This window comes from Macrotis lagotis, chromosome 7 (genome assembly GCF_037893015.1).
Source record: "Macrotis lagotis isolate mMagLag1 chromosome 7, bilby.v1.9.chrom.fasta, whole genome shotgun sequence".
In the NCBI taxonomy this organism is placed as follows: domain Eukaryota; kingdom Metazoa; phylum Chordata; class Mammalia; order Peramelemorphia; family Peramelidae; genus Macrotis; species Macrotis lagotis.
Window position 1 is genome coordinate 181,509,698 of NC_133664.1, and position 21,300 is coordinate 181,530,997.

Consider the following 21,300-nt stretch of genomic DNA (forward strand, 5'->3'; position numbering starts at 1 on the left):
TCTTTTTTAACCTCCCAATTCTCCCTCCCGGTTTTTTTCTCTCTCGGTCATCCCCCGCCCCCAGCTCTACTTCCGGTTGGCACTACTTCCGGTTTGTATCAGGGGTGGGTGGGGGAGCACCTAGAGCAGAAGAGAGTCGGCCGTGGGCCTTCTCAACCCTTGTACCATGGGGAAATCCGATTTCCTCACCCCCAAGGCCATCGCCAACCGGATCAAATCCAAGGGGCTCCAGAAGCTGCGATGGTACTGCCAGATGTGCCAGAAGCAGTGCCGGGATGAGGTGAGTGTGGGCCCGGGCCGGGCTGCCTCCTGCTCATTTACTGCGCGATCCCCGCACCCTGGAGTTCGAGTCCCGACGCCGCCGCCCCGCTTCCCAGAGTCCGCGAAATGCCAGCTCCTCAGGCGTCTGCCAGGAGCCGCACACCGAGCCAGTGGCGGCCCCTGCCCGCAAGCAGCTTCCACCCGGCGAACCAAAGAGAGCAAAGCAATGCACACATATGTGTATAGATACAGTCCATTCTATATTTTATATTATGTTATATATTTTCCCATTTTATATACTATATTCTCCCATATACTATTCTATATATTATATTAAATATATATTCATATTCATCCATTTTACATATATATATTCTAGTCTATATGATATATTAAATATATATTTATATTCACCCATTTCACATATACATATATATTCTTCCATATATTCTATTCTATATATGTTATATTAAATATATACTTAATATTCTCCCATTTATATATATGTATTCTTCCATATATTCTATTCTATATTTATATATTATATTAGATATATTTGTATTCTCCCATTTTATATATGCATATATTCTTTCACACATATTCTATTCTATATTTATATATTTATATTCTCCCATTTTATATATATACATTCTTTCACATATATCCTATTCTATATTTATATATTATATTAAATATATTTATATTCTCCCATTTTGTATATACATATATCCTTTCACATATATTCTAGTCTATATTTACATATTATATTAAATATATTTATATTCTCCCATTTTATATGTACATATATTTTCATATATATTCTATATTTATATGTATTATATTAAATGTTTATTTATATTCTCCCATTTTATATATATATACATATATTCCATATATATTCTATTGTATATTTATATATTATATTAACTATATATTCTCCCATTTTATATACTTATATCCTTTCACATGTATTCTATTCTATATTTACATATTATATTAAATATATTTATATTCTCCCATTTTATATATACATATATTCTTTCACATATATTCTATTCTATATTTATATGTATTATATTAAATGTTTATATTCTCCCATTTTATATATATACATATATTCCATATATATTCTATTGTATATTTATATATTATATTAACTATATATTCTCCCATTTTATATACATATATTCTTTCACATATATTCTATATTTACATATTATATTAAATATATTTATATTCTCCCATTTTATATATACATATATTCTTTCATATACATTCTATTCAATATTTATACATATTATATTAAGTGTATATTTATATTCTCCCATTTTACATATACATATATTCTTCCATATATTCTATTCTTTATTTATATATTAAATATATTTATATTCTCCCATTTTATTTATATACATCATCTATATTCTTCCATATATATTCTATTCTAGATATAACATATTAAATATATATTTATATTCTTTCATATATAAACATACATATGTATGAGAAACAGGAAATAATTAACCAGGGAAGACTTCCTGTAGAAGGTAGGGGCTTAATTGAGATCTGAAGGTGGGAGGTCAGCATCTGAGTGAAGGAGAGCAAAATGCCTGGGGTGGAGAGTTGGAAATGGCTTCAGAGCAAAAACTATTCCTTTCCCCTCCCTCCCAATTCTTTTTTATTCTGAACTCACAGACATCTACTTGCCCAAATGTTATATACATAGCAACACAGAGAGTACATGAAACTGCGAATCTTTATATAGAGAGCTTTATTTTTTTTTTATTTTTAGGTTTTTGCAAGGCAAATGGGGTTAAGTGGCTTGCCCAAGGTTACAAATTTAGGTAATTATTAAGTGTCTGAGGCTGGAATTGAATTCAGGTCCTCCTGACTCCAGGGCCACTGCTCTATTCACTGTGTCACCTAGCCACCCCTAAGAAACTTTTATATGTTGAATTATGTAATTAGAAAATAAGGGGGTGGCTATAATACAAAAATATAATTTAAAAAAGTCAGCCTCAGACACTTAATTGCTTGGCTGTGTGACCTTGGGCAAGTCAGTTAACCCCACTGCCTTAAATAAGTAAAAAAATAATTTTTCTGGAAATTAACATAGGCTACAGCAATACTTATTCAACTAGAACAAATTTAGAGGAAGCTAGAGAATGGGGCTAGCCTTTAGGTGTAAAGGAATAGAACTGTATGAAAAGAATCTGAGGAAGGGAACATAAGAAATAGATAGTATCTATTGTAGATAGTGTCTAATGTAGCAATGTCTAGGAATTTTTTTTTTGCTTGCCATCTGTCCCAGTAATGGAGTTGGAAAAATAGTGATATAAAAGAAAGGGAATAAAGTCAGAATTTAAATACATTATTAGTCTTGGAAAAGAGAGACTTTATTCTAAGTCAAGTAGGAGTGTGAGTCAGATAATGAGAACCAAGTATGAGGAATTTCCAAAACTAAAAAAAGCTTATCATTTTTTTCTATTTTTGTAGAATGGTTTTAAGTGCCATTGCATGTCAGAGTCTCATCAGAGACAACTCCTTCTGGCTTCAGAGGATCCTCAGCAATTTATGGATTATTTTTCAGAGTGAGTATTGCAAAAATTAGTCATTATTTATAAGTCATTATTTAGTTGGACAGCTTGGTGTCACAATGGATGGGAAACTATACCTGGAGTCATTAAGGCCTGGGTTCAAATCAAGCCTCAGATACTTAATAGCTGAATAATCCACTTAACCATGTTTGTCTTAGTTTCTTTGTCTGTAAAATGAACTGGAAAAAGAAATGCCAAGAAACCCCCAAATAGGGCTATGAAGAATCAGACACAATTTAATAATCATCGTCATCATCATCATCATCATCATCAATTGAACTTTTTTAAAAATCAGTTTTTGTTGATGTCTTTTTTAACATTAACTTAGTTTCCCCTAATATTCCTGCAGAGAGCCATCTCATATAACAAATAGTGTTTCTTAAGATTCTTTTTTTTTTTTTTTAGATTTTTCAAGGCAATGGGGTTAAGTGGCTTGCCTAAGGCCACACGGCTAGGTAATTATTAAGTGTCTGAGGTTGGATTTGAACCCAGGTACTCCTGACTCCAAGGCTGGTGCTCTATCTACTGTGCTACCTAGCCGCCCCTCTTAAGATTCTTATTAAAGAAAAAAATTTTTTTAAATCAGCAATAATTTATCAGTCCATCAAAAAAATGGAAATTGTTTCAATCTGAAATACTTGTGAGCCTTTTACTTCAAGAGGGTGGGTTGGACATGACTTCTGAAACCTTTTTTTTTTGAGCCATGATTGTTTTTTAATTTTGCAACATTCACATTTTTTATTTTGGTGATTGTCATTGTCTTTGCATTTACATTGTGGTTATCATTATGTATATTGTATCTTGGCTCAGATTATTTTACTTTGTATCAGTTCATATAGATCTTTACAAAATTATGTGTATTCCTGACATTTGTCATTTCTTATAGCTCAGAAATATTTCATTTTATTCAGTTACCACAACTTGTTGAGCTATTTCTCTAATTGAAGGGCATCTACTTTGTTTCTAATTAGTTGAACATCGTAACTAATGGTTTACTTTTGAAAAAGTGTCCTATCATTGCTTGTGTTGTAGATTGTTTCTACAAACAGCTATTATTTAAATTGTACCACAACCTTTGGGACACCCTGTAGCAGAGGATTTAGAAGGTGGATGGGACCTCAGTGATCATCTAGACTAGCATACTCATTTTACAGATGAGGATATTGAGGGCTAATGACTTGTCCAAAGTTACCTAGTAAATGAGGACATAGTTGTATTTTTTGTGGGAGTGGGAAGCAGCATGAAATTCTCCATTGGTTCTTTTTATTTGTCCTGTATAGATTATTTAAAGAAATCAGGTTGAAGTGACTTCAGTTGTATATCATAGATTCTGTAATGTTATTTGGTGCTTTCCATGCCTAGCTCTTCCTTCATAGGAACAGGTTATGTCAAAACTAGCCTTAGTTCCTTTTTTTTTGATAGGGTTATTAGATGGTGGATCACAGTATGGACCCAGGAAGACTTCCTTCTTTTCTTCCTTCCTTGCTTTTATCTTTCCTTCTCACCTTTTACCTAATCCCTACCTAGCCACCCCACAAAACGCAGTTAATAAATACTTATCAAGCACCTAACATGTTTCAAGCACTGTGCTAAGTGCTGAATTACAAAAAAGGTAAAAGACCTTGCTCTCAAGGAGCTCACAATCTAAAAGGAGAGATTATAACAAGATACACACACACACACACGCACACATACCTACATGTAGACAAATTTATATACAGGGTACAATGTAGTGAATAATTAACAGAGGGAAAATATTAGAATTAAGAGGGGGTGGGAAAAGCTTCTGTAGAAGATTGTATTTTTAGTTGAAACTTAAAAGAAGCCAGGGAAGGCAATAGATGAGTTGAGATGGAGAATCTTCTCGGGATGGAGGACAGCCTAAAAAAAAAAACCTGAAGGAAAAAAAAACCCCTCCAAAATGTGCCCCTTGTTACAAATTTGCATAGTCCAGCAAAAGAATTTTCCATATTGTCTATTTGTGAAAATTTAAGTCTTACTCTATATCTTGAATCTGTGGTAGCATATTATGCCTTATTTCTCCTTGGTCTTCTAAAATCACATATGCTGTTTTTGTGGAGATGAGATAGGAATGTGAATTACACCATAATATAATCAGATGGATTCAAAACTGGTAGGATGGTCATATTTATATGAGCAGTTGTTAATGGTTTGATGCCAGTATGGCATGAAGACTCTTGTGGGAGTATCCTATGAATAAGTTCTGTACTATTTAACATTTTTTAGTGATCTGATTGATAATGACCCAGGTCAGGGCTATCCAAAATTCATCCTGCAGAGTGATTTTATGTGCACCCCTGTGGGTTTACTAAATAATTTAGTAAACAAAATGAGCTACCACAGAGCTCTCACTAAAATGGCAAATCAAAATATATTGTCTATTGTTCAGTAAAAACTTTTAAAAGTTAGGTTGGACAGCCCTGACCTAGGTAATGCATGCATCAAAATTGCAAATGACACAAAGGAGGGAAGATTAACTTATAGTAGATGGCACTCAGAATCTAAAAGGTTCTTTGATTCTATTTATCAACCACCTTTCTTTCTAAGTTTTCTGGGTACCACTCTGTCCTGATTTTTCTCTTCCCTGACTGACCACCTTTTCTTAGTGTTCTTTTCTAGATACTCATCCAGTTCATACTTTTTTTTAAAGTTTTTTGCAAGGCAATGGGGTTAAGTGGCTTGCCCAAGGCCACACAGCTAGGTAATTATTAACTGTCCGAAGCCAGATTTGAACCCTGAACTCCTGACTCCAGGGCCGGTGCTCTATCCATTGTACCACCTAGCCACCCCTCAGATCATACTTTCTAAACTTGGGTATCCCTCAAGGTTCTATCCTTGACCCTGTTCTCTTCTCCCTCTGCTACTTCACTTGATCTCAGCAACTCCCGTAGATTTAATTGTCATCTTTATGCTTAAGATTCACACATCTACCTATCCTGTCCCAGTCTCTCTACTGACTTCAAATCTTGCATTTCCAGTTTCTTTTCAGACATCTCAAATTAGATGTCTGTCTAGCACACATTTTTAGACCAAAACTGTCCAAAATAGAACTTCTTATCTTTTTCCCCTAAAACCCTCACTCACTCCTACCATCCTTCTTACAGTAGAGGACCACATCCTTCCAATCCCCCAGGTTTACCACCTAGATATCCTAGATTCCTCACCATCTCACTCTTCTCTGCCCCCACCATGTCCAATCTTGTCAAGGCCTATTGATTTTACTTTTATTACATCTCCTGAATATGTCCCCTCTTCTCCTTGGTCTCCTGTTTTGTTGTTTGTTTGGGTTTTTTTTTTTTTTTTTTTTTGCATGCCCTCATCACCTCGTACCTAGGCTATTGCAGGAGCCTACTGATGGATCTGCCCTAGGTCTTTCTCCATTCCAGTCCATCCTCCAGCCACTAAAATATTTTTCTTAAACTCAGATCAACCATGTCACTCTCCTACTCAGTTAACCACATTGGCTCTCTGTGGTCTCCAGAAGCAAATACAAAATGAAGTTTTTAGCATGCAAAGCCCTTCACAATCTAGCCTTCTCCTGCCTTTCCAGTCCTACACCTTATTCTCTCTGACACATACTCTTTGATCCAATGACTGGCCTCCTGGCTGTTCCATACATAAGATACTAATTCTGGCCATTCTCTCTGATTGACCTTTATCCATGAAATGCTCTCCTACCTCACCTCTACCTACTAAATTCCCTGGTTTCCTTTAAGTCCCAGCTAAAAATTCATCTTCCTGTCAGACCTATAAAGAGAAGAATAATGTATGACCAAACTAGGATAGAGAATATTATGAAATATTAAATGGATAATTTTGATTACATTAAATTGAAAAGGTTTTGTACAAACAAAACCAATACAACTAAGTTTAGAAGGAAATCAGAAAACTGGAAAATAATTTATGTAGCCAGTGTTTATGATAAAGGCCTCATTTCTAAAATATATAGTGAACTGAGTCAAATTTATAAGATTATAAGTCATTTCTCCACTTGATAATATAAAAGGATATTAACAGGTAGTTTCAGATGAAGAAATTAAAATTATAGTCATATAAAAATGCTTTAAGTCACTATTAATTAGAAAAATTCAAATTAAAACAATTCTGAGGTACCACCTCACACTTATCAGATTGACTATTATGACTGAAAAAAGAAATGATCAATATTGGCAGGAATATTGGAAAACTGGGACACTTAATACACTGTTGGTGGAATTGTGAACTGAGGAGAGCAGTTTGAAAGTATGCCTGAAGGATTATAAAACTGTATACCCTTTGATCAAGCAAAACCACTACTAGGTCTGTATAACAGAGATCACAAAAAAGGGGAAAAGATCCACATGTACAAAATTATTCAGAGCAGCTCTTTTTGTGGTTGCAAAGAACTGGAAATTAAGGGGTTGCTTATCAGTAAAGAATGGCTGAACAAATTGTGGTTTATGAATGTGATGGAGTATATTGTTCTGTAAGAAATCATGAGTAGGTAGACTTCAGAAAAGCTTGGAAAGACTTGCCTGAACTGATAATGAGTGAATCAAACCTGGAGAACATTGTACTCACTAACAGCAATATTATGCAATGATCAACTATGATGGTCTTAGCTTTTCTCAGCACTACAGTGATCAAAGGTAGTTCTAAAAAACCTTTGATGAAAAATACCATCTACATGCAGAGAAAGAAATGAATTGGTTTGAATGCCATTGCTGGCAAGTTGAACTACTTAGCTTCTTTCTGCCTCTTTTTCTCTTTGTTTTTGTCTCTTTGTCTCTCTTTCTCCTTCCCTCTCCCCACTTTTCTTCTCATTCTTCTGAGTGTTCTGCCTAAAAAAGCCTGGTGAGATTTCTTGGAGTTTTTTTTGGCCAGAAATCCCAAAGGTTTTTCTCTCCCAGATTGATTTTTTTTTTCTTTTGGACTATGGACTTTTTTCCTTTCTGACCTGCCTTAATCACCAAGAAACCAGTGGGGCTTACCTTCTCAGCTTTGTTTTATTTATTTATTTATTTTTAGGGGTGGTCATTCTTGGCCTCTTTTCCTCCCCTCTCTTACCTAACTTTAATTGCTGAGTGAACATTGTCTCAGTCAAAGTGACCTGGGAAAGACTTGGCTTTAAAAGTCTAAAGTCTCCCACTGCATCCAGGGCTGTCTCCATTTGTCCTGATTCATATCTGGCCACTGGACACAGGTGACTTTGGAGGAGAAAGTGAGACTGGTGATTTTACAAAGCATCTTCTCAAATCCAGTTCACTCGCTTGTCATGACATCACCTCCCTGATGTCATGGTCTTCGTCAAGAACGAAAGACAAATATCAACATTTATAGTGATTATTTTTTTAAGAAAGATTTTATTTACTTTGAGTTTTCCAAATTTAGCCCATTCTTGCTTCCCACCCCCCACAAAGGCAGTCTATTGGTCTACATTGTTTCCATGGCATGCATTGATCTTAGTTGAATATGATGAGAGAGAAATCACATCCTTAAGGAAGGAAAATGAAGTATAAGAGATAGCAAACTAACATAGTAAGATGAAAGTGTTTTTTTTTTCAAATTGAAGGTAATAATCTTTGGTCTTTGTTCAAACTCACAATTCTTTCCCTGGATACAGATGGTATTCTCCATTGCAGATAGCCCACAATTATCTCTTGATTGTTGCACTGATGGAATGAACAAGTCCATCAAGGATGATGATCACCCCCCCTATTGCTGTTAGGGTGTACAGTGTTTTTCTGGTTCTACTCATATCACTCAGCATTAGTTCATGCAAATCCTTCCATGCTTCCCTGAATTCCCATCACTCTTGGTTTCATTTTTTTCTTTTTGGTTAATATGACTTTATGTATACATAACTAAAGTATTCTTGTTTAAGAATAAACATAATACCCCTCCCACAAAAATATAAAACCTCATGAGAAATAAAGTAAAAGAAAGAGAAAAAAATGTTTCAAGTCTTTGTTCTGATACCATCAGCTCTGTCTCAGGTGGATTACATTCTTTATCATGAGTCTATCACAGAAGTTACTTCCATATTTTTCCACAGTTGCTGTTGCTGATTGTAATTCCCTCCATCCATTCCTCCCCACTACCATATATTATATTTTCTCTCTCCTTTCACTCTGTCCCTCTTCTAAAATGTGCTGTAGGGTAGCTGAGTTGTGCAGCAGACAGAGCACTGGCCTTGAGGTCAAGAGACTTAGCAACCACCTGGCCCCATGGTCCTGATAGGCCACCCAACCCAGCACCTTTCAAAAAGTAAAAAAAGAAAATGTCTTATATCTGACTATTCTCTCCTGTGATCTACCCTCTCCTCTACCACCCACATCCTCCCTACTTCCCCCTGTCCCCCTTCTCTCCTTTTTACTCTAGATGTCTGTACCCTATTGACTGTGTATGCTGTTTCCTCTCTGAGCCATTTCTGATGAGAGTGAAGGTTTCCTCATTCCTCCCTCTCCTTCCCTCCTTTCATATCATTGCAAAAAAAAATCTTTTATATGAAATGTCTTAGCCTATTCCACCTCTCCTTTCTCTTACTCCCAGTACATTTCCCTTTTAGCCAGACTCCAATTTTACAATATATTATATCTTCAAATTCAGCTCTCTCCTGTGCTTCATCTACAAAAGCTCCTTCTACCTGCTCTATTAAATGAGAAAGTTCATAATGAGTATTATCAGTATCATTTTTTCTATGCAGGAATACATGCAGTTCATCGTCATTAAGTCCCTCATAATTTCCCCCCCTCTTCCACTCTCTATGCTTCACTTGAGTCCCATACTTAAAGGTCAAACTTTTTGTTCAGCTCTGGTCATTTCAACAAGGAACATTTGAAATTCCCTTGTTTCATTGGAAGTCCATCTTTTCCCCTGGAAGAGGATGTTCAGTTTTGCTGGGTAGTTGATTCTCAGTTGCATTCCAAACTCTTTTGCCTTCTGGAATATTATATTCTAAGCCCTATGAGCCCTTAATGTAGTTGGTGCTAAGTCCTGTGTGATCCTGACTGCAACTTAGGAGTTCTGAAATATGGCTATAAAATTCCTGGGGGGGGGGGGGGGGGTTGGATCTCTTTCCGGGGAAGATCAGTGGATTCTCTCAGTTTCTATTTTTCCCTCTGCTTCTAGGATATTGGGTCAATTTTCCTGTAGGAATTCTTTAAAAATGATGTCAGGGTTCTTTTCCTGATCATGACTTTCAGGTATCCAAATAATTTTTAAATTTATCTTTTCTGAATCTGTTTTCCAGATCAGTTGTTTTTTTCAATGAGATGTTTCACATTTTTTTCTAATTTTTCATTCTTTTGGTGTTGAGGTATGGTATCTTGATTTCTCGTAAAGTCATTGGCTTCCTTTAGCTCCATTATACTTCTGAAAGATTTGTTTTCCTCAGAGAACTTTCTTATCTCTTTTTCCATCTGGCCAATTCTGCTTTGTAAAGCATTCTTCTCCTCAATAACTTTTTGAACTGTTTTATCCATTTGACCTAAGCTGATTTTTAACATGTTATTTTCTTCAGCATTTTTTGGATCCCCTTGCCTAAGCTGCTGACTTCATTTTCATATTTTTCCTGCATCTCTCTCATTTCTTTTCCCAATTTTTCTTCTATCTCCCTTACTTGATTTTCAAAATATTTTTTTTGAGCTCTGTCATAGCCTGAGCACAACTTCCATTTTTCTTGAAGATATTAGATGCAGAAGGTTGTACTTCTCTTCAGACTGAGTATTTTGATCCTCCTTGTGATCATAGACAAAGTATTTGTCAGTGGTCCAGTTCCTTTTTTTTTTCTGCTTACTCATTTCCCCAGCCTGTGCCTGGTTTTGGGGTGCTTTCTGAGCTTTTGAGTTTTATTGGGACACCCCCACAAGGACCTCATTGTGTGAAGCTCTGATTGCTCTCCTGGTCTGTGAATGACCACAAGCACACCTCTCTGACTGCGATCAGGATCTGATTCCCATTCCAGGGACAGAAGACAGACCTCAGAAGTCTCCCTCCACTCCCTTACGTTTGGTGGACTGAGCACTCAGGGTGCAACTGCCTACAGGCTCCTGCTTGCTGGCTCCTAGGGCCTGTGGGCCTGCTTCCGGTTCTTGGATCTGGGCTGCCAGTCACATTGCAACTGTGCTCAGGGCCTGAGCTTTGTGCTCATTCTGGCAAAGGTCTCCCTGCTGATATTCCAAGTTGTGTTTGGTTCTCCCTGGGGTGCAGGAGCCTCCAGGAGCCATGGCTCTCAGGTGCCTTGGGGTCATTCCCTGGGAGGCTGAAATTTCTTCTCTCTGGCAGGGCTGCCCCTCTAACTCCATGAAACAAAGTTTTTCTACTATTTTCCAGGTTACCTTGGGCTGGAGAATTGCCTCACTGAATCTTTCTGTGGGTTCTGTCTCTAGAAAATTTAGTTAGAGTCATAATTTTAAGATTTTTGAAATATTTTAGAGAGCACACTTAGGAGAGGCTCTTCTCTTGCCACCATCTTGGCTCTGCCCCATTTATAGTAATTATTAACACTTTCAAATATTATATTCTATAATTGTATCAGATGTTATAATGGGATTTATTTTTTGTTTTAATTTCATGAAGGCATTACAGTGTATTAATAATACATATGGATCTTGTCAAATATACCAAAATATTTTCCTTTATTTTTCTCTAAGGGAGTTCCGAAATGACTTTTTAGAACTGCTCAGAAGACGATTTGGTAGGCAACTTATATTATTAAAGTTATTTTCTAAATATAATTTGATTATCTCCATATGTGACCACTCTGTGTTCTTTGTTTTTAGGCACAAAGAGAGTTCACAACAACATTGTATATAATGAGTATATTAGTCATCGAGAGCACATCCATATGAATGCTACCCAGTGGGAAACGCTAACTGATTTTACCAAGTGGTTAGGCAGAGAAGGTAACTTGATAAAGAGTAAGAAGCATAATTGTTGTATGTTGCTCTTAAAAAGGACAACCAATATAGTTTACTAGCATATTTGTGAAATTAATGGGTAAATGGTGCAACAAAACAAGACAAATTTTCAAGGAGAAAGTTAGACTTTAATGGAGCAAGATTTTCTGTAGGATGCTCGTGAAAGAGCATTTCTTTTTCATTTAAAACACTTTTTATGATTTGTTACCACTTTACTGTCTTAATTCTTCCCATTCTTTTTGCTTAAGCCTTTTCAGTTTTCACTTAAGTGGATTTTGTATTAGCTTTATCTTTTTTATTTTTAATCTTGAAGGATTAGAAATCACTTAGAGCAGCTACTATCTTACTTTAGTATTTGTACCCCAGGGTTTTATACTGAGTACTTCATTTGTTCATCATTTTAGGACAAATCTCATGATTTTTCATTCATGGATTCATAGAGATTTAGAGTTGGAAGGGAACTAAGAAATAGAGTCCAAATTCTTATTGTACAGATCTAAAAATTGAAATCCAGAGTGTTGAAATTACTTTTCCAATGTCTGAAAGCTGGTTGAGTACAGATCCTAGAACAAACCCAGATTTTTTTGAATTCAGAGTTACTTTCATCCACAGTGAGGTATCAGTTGAATTTTGTATGACTATTGGTTTTATATTGATTATAATTAAATATATAGTTTATTTTCTATTGCTTAATTCACATGAGTATATATTATAGCAGTCCTCCCTGTTGGATTGAATGTTATTTAAGGGCAGGTGTTTTTTCACATGTATTTCCACTGCCTAACATAATATATTAGGCATTTTGTTAAATGTTTGTTGAATGCAATTGTTAATCGACTTTCATTGCTATTTATATTTTAGTTTGCTGTCAAAGTTGATTATGTTTTTGTGGATTTATTTTTTTAAGGTTTATGCAAAGTAGATGAGACACCCAAAGGTTGGTATATTCAGTACATTGATAGAGACCCAGAAACTATCCGTCGGCAGCAAGAACAGGAGAAAAAGAAGAAGCAAGACCTTGATGATGAAGAAAAAACTGCCAAGTTTATTGAAGAACAAGTAAGAAGAGGTTTGGAAGGAAAAGAACAGGTAAGAGGATACTTTTCCCAAGGGAAAAGAGAAATAATTTCCCATTTACTTTTTTTTTTGTAAGGCAATGGGGGTTAAGTGACTTGCCCAAGGCTACACAGCTAGGTAATTATTGTCTGAGGCCAGATTTGAACTCCAGGACCGGTGCTCTATTCACTGCGCCACCTAACGACCCCCTCCCATTTACTTTTTGACAATGCTGCTATAATATTAATTTTTATGCATTGAAATGTCATAACAACTTTAAGTTATTATAGTTCTCCATTAGAAATCCTTTTCCATTTGTTCCTATTTATTTTCTCCCTGGCCGGATCTAGTTCCGCCTTTTAGCTTTGCATTACTTCATAAAAGAGTTATCTAAATTTCATTATATTCTTTGTGTTTATCTGTGCACTATTTGTGCATTATTTGTGCATTAAATAATCTGTTACACTGATGTAACACATTTATGTAACCATTCATTTTTGTTGACTATTTAGCCTACTTCCAGTTTTTTACGATTAGAAATAATGCTCTCCCCGCTCTCATGGCTTCTCTTGAATTGATTCCTGCTAAGGTATCAGTATTTTAGCTAAGGAGTTAAAAACAGTGAGTTTCCCCACCTTACCCACCATAAAGTCTAGAAAATTCCTTTCTCCATATACCTCCTCCCAAGGGTGAAGAAATATTCTATTCCTTCTGCCCCCCCCCAAACCCCCCCACCAAAAACTACCTAACAAAACTTGACTTTTTTCCCCTTTCATGTGGACTGCAGTGAACCTCATTACAGCCTCTCATTTGAATTACTGTTCTGGAGCCTTCTTTAATTCAGAGCTCTCATTTGCTAAGATTGGTTTTTTAAGAATTCAAAAACTTCTCTTGAGGACTGTTCCATTGCCTATATAGGGGAAAAACTATCTTATGTAGCAACAACCTTTCAATCACCTTATAAGTAGTAGTTATTTCTGTCATGCCAGATCAGACAAACATCTTTTAAGTGATTTTTCTGTGACATGATAGGTTTTGGACTAGTGGGTTCTGAGGTCCCTTCTACCTCTAGCTCCTGTGATCTTAAACCCCTTACTATTCAGCTTTCCCTCCTTTGGACAGTTTTAAAAGTATAGGCATGAATAGAGTCTCTGAGTATTTACCCTAAGACCAGAGAAAACTGACTTATTGACTAATGCATTTGTCCCAAAGACCAGATAAAACTAAATTAATCCGACTCATTGGCTCATATTCATTTCTAGTTACAACATTAGTTCAAGAAAAACTCATTCCCTGAGACATTGTAATAAATTCTGAACTTCAATCTTTTATGTAAATAAGTTTTTATTTTTTAAGTGATTGGGAATTTATAATTTCTGAAGGTAAATATTGTTTTATTGTTTAACTTGAAGCAGTATTTGAGGGGTTATTGCTAGCAAATAATTTTTATTTTTTTGCATCTTAATTTAGTGTTCTCTTATTATTAAGATCATCCATATTAGGATGGTATTAAAGTATGTTTCATGTCTGTGATTTAATTGATGTGTAAAGAAGTTCACTAAATCAACAGCTGTTGGTCTGTTTTATGCTTAGAGAGTTGCCTGCAGCATTGAGTGATTAGATGACTTACCCAGAGTCATACAGTCTGTAGTGTCAGAGCTAGAACTTGTATCCAGGTTTTGCCCAAAGGCAATCATAATTTTACAAAATATATGTGAAAACTAATTTATTAAAAGAAAAATGAACATACATGTGTAACTCAAAGAAGTTACAGTCCATACAGAAGTTTGCACATTTATGACAGCTGGATAATGTAGGGAGTAGAAAACATAAAACCTTGCCTTCATGGGTAGCATGGGAGTGGGGAAGTGCAGGAAAGTTTGAAAAAGGACAAGGTGATGGCAAAAGCAGAATTTTTTCCCTTGGGAACTGATGGACTATGAAGATAGGAGGTTCCATTTATCTGTAAGAGACTCAACTGCACAAGCAAATTTTCCAACCTGGCACAGCCTGACTGGTGCCTCCTTGACTCCTGTCTGCTTGACTCTCAAAAGACACACAGGTAGTCCAGTTTGGGATAAAACAACAAATTATATCAGGTTTGGTAGCCTTAATCCTTGACACATTCAGGACCCCCTGCATGCACTGTGTCCAGTATGGCAACTCAAAAAGACAAATTCAGGGAACCTCTTATTTCTTATTGTTTTTTGAATTTTGCAACCTTTTCCCCCCATTCTGCTCCCCCCCCCCACAGAAGGCAGTCTGATAGTTTTTACATTGTTTACATGCTATACATTGTTCAAAATTGAATGTGTTGAGAGAGAAATCATATCCTTAAGGAAAAAATAAAATATAAGAGATAGCAAAATTACATAACAAGATAACTTTTAAAAAATTAAAGGTAATAATCATTTGTCTTTATTTAAACTCCACAATTCTTTCTTTGGATACAAATGGTATTCTCCATTGCAGATACCGTAAAATTGTCTGATTGTTGCACTGATGGAATGAGCAAGTCCATTAAGATTGATCATCAACCCCATGTTGCTGTTAGGGTGTACAGTGTTCTTTTGGTTCTGCTCATCTTGCTTAGCATCAGTTCATGCATATCCTTCCAGGGTTCTCTTAATTCCCATCCCTCCTAGTTTCTAATAAAACAATAGTGTTCCATATACATATACCACAATTTGTTTAGCCATTCCCCAATTGATGGATATTTACTCAGTTTCCAATTCTTTGCCACCACAAAGCTGCTACAAATATTTTTGTACCAGTGATGTTTTTACCCTTTTTTCATGATCTCTTCAGGGTATAGACCCAGTAGTAATATTTCTGGATCAAAGGGTGTGCACATTTTTTTTTTTTTTGGTTTTTGCAAGGCAAATGGGGTTAAGTGGCTTGCCCAAGCCCACACAGCTAGGTAATTATTAAGTGTCTGAGACTGGATTTGAACCCAGGTACTCCTGACTCCAGGGCCGGTACTTTCTCCACTGCGCCACCTAGCCGCCCTGGGTGTGCACATTTTTATTGCCCTTTGAGCATAATTCCAAATTGCTCTCCAGAAAGGTTAGATGAGTTCTCAGCTCCACCACCAATGTATTAGTATCAGGGAACCTCTTAACATAGATCAACTCTACTATGCTTCACTTCCTCTAAAATTAAAATGAGCTAATTTGAGGCAGTTTCATGTTCTGAATAAATGTAATGATGGACATAAAATCTTAGAATTCTCCATTTTTTCTTTCTAGGAATGTCCAGTTTTCACAGAATTAAGCAGGGAAAATGATGAAGAAAAAGGTAAGGGGTATTTTTTTTAAACATAGATACTTTGAATTCCTATAAAATGAGTTAAACAATAGAAGCATTTTAGTTCTTAATTTTTAAAATTTCTACCTGAATATGTTTAATTTCCTTATGTGTTTGAAGTTTATTTTTAAAAAAAAAACCTTTTATTGTTGCCTTTCTGAAGTATATCTTGACTTCCTTTTTTTCTTTTTTTTTTTGGTGGGGGGGTGTCCCTAGTTGCATTCAATTTGAATAAAGGAGCAAGTACTTCAGGAGCTTCTTCTAAATCAAGGTTAGTAACATTTACAATTAATTAAGAATATAGAAAACTTTGGGGAAATATGTATAGGAGAGTTCTTATTCTTTAATAATTTATGTTGCACTAGATAATGGGAAAAGGACTTTATCCACATTGTCTCATTTGACCCTCACACAGGATCCCTTTTTTGGGAATAGGTTTTATGAATCATCTTAATTCTGGTTTGGTTTAGCATGTTCTTTCTTCTTTTTTAACTGGGACTTAAAGGTTTTTCATCTTTGAAATTAGGAAGTTGAATCATATGACTTCTTTCTGGTTCTATAAGTCTGACTTGTTTAACAGTTGCTTATATAAGATGCTCTTTTTTCAGGAAAAAAAAGATGTTTTGATCTTCTAGTGTACCTTTTTTCTTAACTTCCAAGGGTAATATCTAATTTAATTTAATGACTTATATTGTTAAATAATGAAGGCAATGCTGTTTTCTCATTTCAGTACTACATAATATAAATTGATATTGTTAACCCTAGTTCCATTATTAAGGATAATTTTTACAATTTACATTGAAATTTTCATGGCTATATTTGATTTTCATCCTAGTGATTAATTTTTGTTAGATTTTTAGAATCCTTAGCTTCCTTAAACTTTGAACTATGGTTCTATTCCCTCTGAAATAGTATACTCCTAGTGTCTTCTCTCTCTTGAAATAATTTTTCAAAAATTTGTCTATTTAAGTGTGGAATTATCCACAAGAATGTAATTACTTGAGAATAGGGATAATCTTTTTTTTTGCTCCTGTAGTTTTTTCTTTTTTTTTTTTTAGGCTTTTGCAAGGCAAATGGGGTTAAGTGGCTTGCCCAAGGCCACACAGCTAGGTAATTATTAAGTGTCTGAGACTGGATTTGAACCCAGGTACTCCTGACTCCCAGGCCAGTGCTTTATCCACTATGCCACCTAGCTGCCCCGCTCCTATGGTTTTATTGAACAGTTTCATTTGTGATTTGTTGTGAAAATTTAGGATTCCTTTTCTTTCTCAAATCATATTTTTTAGGGAGCCTAGTGATTTTTAAATTCATCTCTCCTTTAACTGTTTTCTAGGGTAGTTGTTTTTCATATAACCTATCTTATATTTTTTAGTCTTTTGAGTTTGTTCTTTTGTTTTTTGCTGTCTCATGAGTCATTGATTTCTCTTTGGTCTGTTCTACTTTTCATGGAGTCTGTTATTGAGTAAGATTTACCATTTTCTTTATTAAGTTATTTATTAAATAGTTTTTCTTTCATTTTGGTTTTTTATCATTTTTTCTGGTATTCATAGAATGCTTGTGAAAATCCTTTTTTCTTTTTTTTTTGGTTGAGTCTTTGTTTGAAATTGTTGGATTCTGGATTCTAGATCTATGGTGAGTTCTTTATCTTGGCCTTTCCTTCAAAGTTTCTACCAGACCAATCTTCTCTTCTGTTCATCCTTGGCTGCCCCTAAAAGCCTGGATTCTTTTCCAGTTGCTTATTCTAAGAGCTATCTCTTCAACTTTAGTTCCTGAATAATTGGGCCTTTGTGGCAGGACCAGTATCTGCCCTCTATCTTTTTGGTAGGGTATTCTTAACCTGAGTCACCTGGCTCTCAGGGAGGAGAACTGTGGACCTTGTAGTTCTTGACTTAGGGTGTCCTAGTCTCAAGTGCTGATGCATCCCTACTAATCACTGCTATTTCAGGGTCCTGCTAATTTATATTTTGAATTTCTGACCACTCTGAGGTTTTCTCATAGGAATTCTTCACTTTTGTTACTTATAAATATATAGTCTTGTAATCTACACATGTCTTTAGCTTGACTTTGGTCACCGAGAAGCTTTTATTTTCTTCTCCCCCCCAGAAATTTTTTTTATAATTTTTTGTATTTTACAATTTTTCCCCCAATCTTGCTTCCCTCCCTCCATCCCCCACAGAAGGCAGTCTGATAGTCTTTACATCATTTCTATGCTATACCTTGTTCAAAATTGAATGTGTTGGGAGAGAAATCATATCCTTAAGGAAAAAATAAAATATGAGAGAGAGAGAGAGAGAGAGAGAGAGAGAGCGCAAAATTACTTAAGATCTCTTTTAAAAAAAAATTAAAGGTACTAGCCTTTGGCTTTGTTTAAACTCCACAATTCTTCCTTTCGATACAAATGGTATTCTCCATTGCAGATACCCTAAAATTGTCCCTGATTGTTGCACTGATGAAATGAGCTAGTCCATCGAGGTTGATCATCACCCCCATGTTGCTGTTATTGTATATACAATATTCTTCTAGTTCCATTCATCTTGCTCAGCATCAGTTCATACAAATCCTTCCAGGCTTCTCTCAATTCCTACCCCTCCTGGTTTCCAACAGAGCAATAGTATTCCATAACATACACAATTTGTTCGGCCAATCCCCAACTGATAGACATTCACTCAATTTCCAGTTCTTTGCCACCACAAACAGGGCTGCTATGGATAGTGATGTTTGCACTTTTTTTCATGATCTCTTCAGGGTACAGACCCAGTAGTGATATTTCTGGATTAAAGGGTATGCACATTTTTCTTGCCCTTTGGGAATAATTCCAAATTGCTCTCCAGAAAGGTTGAATGAGTTCACAGCTCCACCAATAATGCATTAGTGTTCCTGATTTCTCCCATCCCTTCCAACATTAATCATTGTTCTTTCTGGTCATATGGACCAGTCAGAAAGGTGTGAGGTGGTATCTCATAGAGGCTTTCATTTGTATTTCTCTAATCAGTAATGATTTAGAGTAATTTTTCATATGACTATGTACCGCTTTGATTTCCTCATCTGTAAATTGCCTCTCTATATCCTTTGACCATTTGTCAACTGGGGAATGGCTTCTTTTTTTTTCTAAATTTGACTCAGTTCTTTGTATATGTTAGAAATGAGTCCTTTGTTAGAAATAGTAGTTGTAAAAATTGGTTCCCATTTTACTACATTTCTTTTGATCTTGCTTACAATGGTTTTGTTTTGTATAAAAGCTTTTTAATTTAATGTAATCAAAATTACCTAGTTTGTTTTTAATGATGTTCTCCATCTCTTCCTTGGTCATAAACTACTTCCATTTTCCATAGATCTGACAGGTATACTATTCCTTGATCTCCTAGTTTGCTTATAATATTGTCTTTTATGTCTAAATCCTATAACCATTTTGATCTTATCTTGGTATAGGGTGTGAGATGTTGGTCTAATCCAAGTTTCTACTATACTAACTTTCAATTTTCCCAACAGTTTTTATTGAAGAGAGAGTTTTTAATCCTAGAAGCTAGACTCTGAGTTTATCAAACAACAGATTACTATAATCATTTCCTTCTATCTCTTTTGTATCTAGTCTATTCCACTGATCCACCAGTCTATTTCTTAGCCAATACCAGACAGTTTTGAGGACTGATGGTTTATAATATAATTTTAGATTTGGTAGGGCTAAGCCCCCCCCCCCCTTTTTTTTAGTTTTTTGCAAGGAGTGGGGTTAAGTGGCTTGCCCAAGGCCACACGGCTAGGTAATTATTAAGTGTCTGAGGCTGGATTTGAACTCAGGTATTTCTGACTCCAAGGCCAGTGCTCGGCAGCCACCTAGCTGCCCCCCTTTTTTTTTTTCATTAAATCCCTGGAAATTCTTGACTTTTTATTTTACAATATGAATTTACTTACAATTTTTTCTAACTCATTTAAGGAATTTTTTTGGAATTTTGATTGGTAGGTCACTAAATAAGTAGTTTAATTTAGGTAGAATTGTCATTTTTATTATATTAACTCAGCCATCCATGGTTAGTTGATATGTGTCTAGTTATTTAAGTCTGATTTTATTTGTGAGAGAAGTGTTTTATAGTTGTTTTCATAGAGTTTCTGAGTCTGCCTTGGCAGGTAGACTCCCAAGTAATTTGTATTGTCTGAAGTTAATTTGAAGGGTATCTCTCTTTCAAGCTCTTGCTGCTGTATCTTGCTAGTAATAAATAGAAATGCTGAGGCTTTATAAGGGTTTATTTTATATCCTGAGACTAGTTAGGTAGAGTTCTGTCCTCACTTATTTTGCCAAAGAGTTTATATAGAATTGGAATCAATTGTTCCTTATATGTTTAATAGGATTCACATGTGAATCTGTCTAGGCCTGGAGATTTTTTCTTAGGGAGTTCAATAATGACTTGTTGAATTTCTTTTTCTGAGATAGGCTTATTTAAGTATTTAATTTCCACTTCATTTAACCTGGGCAACTTATATTTTTTTAAAATATTCATCCATTTCACTTAGATTATCAAATTAATTAGCATACAGCTGAGCATAGTGTTACTTTAATTTTCCCTTCTTTGGTGATGAGTTTACCCTTTTCATTTATGACACTGGTAATTTAGTTTTCTACTTTATTTTTTAAAATCAAATTAACCAAATGTTTATCAATTTTATTGGGTTTTTTCATAATCAACTCTTGGTTTTATTTATTAGTTTAATAGTTTTCTTGTTTTTCATTTTATTAATTTCTCTAATTTCTAGAATTTCTAATTTGGTATTTAATTGGGGGTTTTTAATTTGTTGTTTCTCTGGTTTTTTTAGTTGCATGTTTAGTTCATTGATTTCCTCTTTCTCCAATTTATCCATGTAAGCATTTAAAGATATAATATATCCCCTGACAACTGCCTTGGCTGTATCCCATAAGTTCTGGTATGTTGTTTCATTATTGTCATTATCTAGGATGAAATCATTAATTCTCTCATTCTTTAAAATGAGGTTATTTAGTTTTCAATTAGTTTTAGATCTATCTCTCCCTGGCCCATTATTGCATGTGATTTTTATTGCATTATGATCTGATTTTTATTGCATTATAGTATTCACTATTTCTGCCTTCCTGCATTTGATTATTACGTTTTTATGCTCTAGTACTTGGTCAGTTTTTTGTGTAAGGCCAT

At 35.2% G+C, this 21,300-nt stretch overlaps 1 protein-coding gene across 3 annotated transcripts in view; it reads left to right on the plus strand.

Annotated features, from left to right (window-relative positions):
* The first annotated feature begins 85 nt into the window (after positions 1-85).
* The window catches only part of KIN (Kin17 DNA and RNA binding protein), a 111,089-nt gene continuing 89,874 nt past the window's right edge, over positions 86-21,300 (plus strand). For all 3 annotated transcript variants that reach the window (XR_012470141.1, XR_012470140.1, XM_074194170.1), the window contains exons 1-7: positions 86-280; positions 2,758-2,852; positions 11,513-11,556; positions 11,642-11,764; positions 12,687-12,868; positions 16,084-16,132; positions 16,358-16,412. Coding sequence is in view for 1 of the 3 variants with exons in the window: in XM_074194170.1 (XP_074050271.1) it covers positions 167-280; positions 2,758-2,852; positions 11,513-11,556; positions 11,642-11,764; positions 12,687-12,868; positions 16,084-16,132; positions 16,358-16,412 (662 nt within the window). In the remaining 2 variants the exon portion in view is untranslated. The remainder of the gene's footprint in view (positions 281-2,757; positions 2,853-11,512; positions 11,557-11,641; positions 11,765-12,686; positions 12,869-16,083; positions 16,133-16,357; positions 16,413-21,300) is intronic.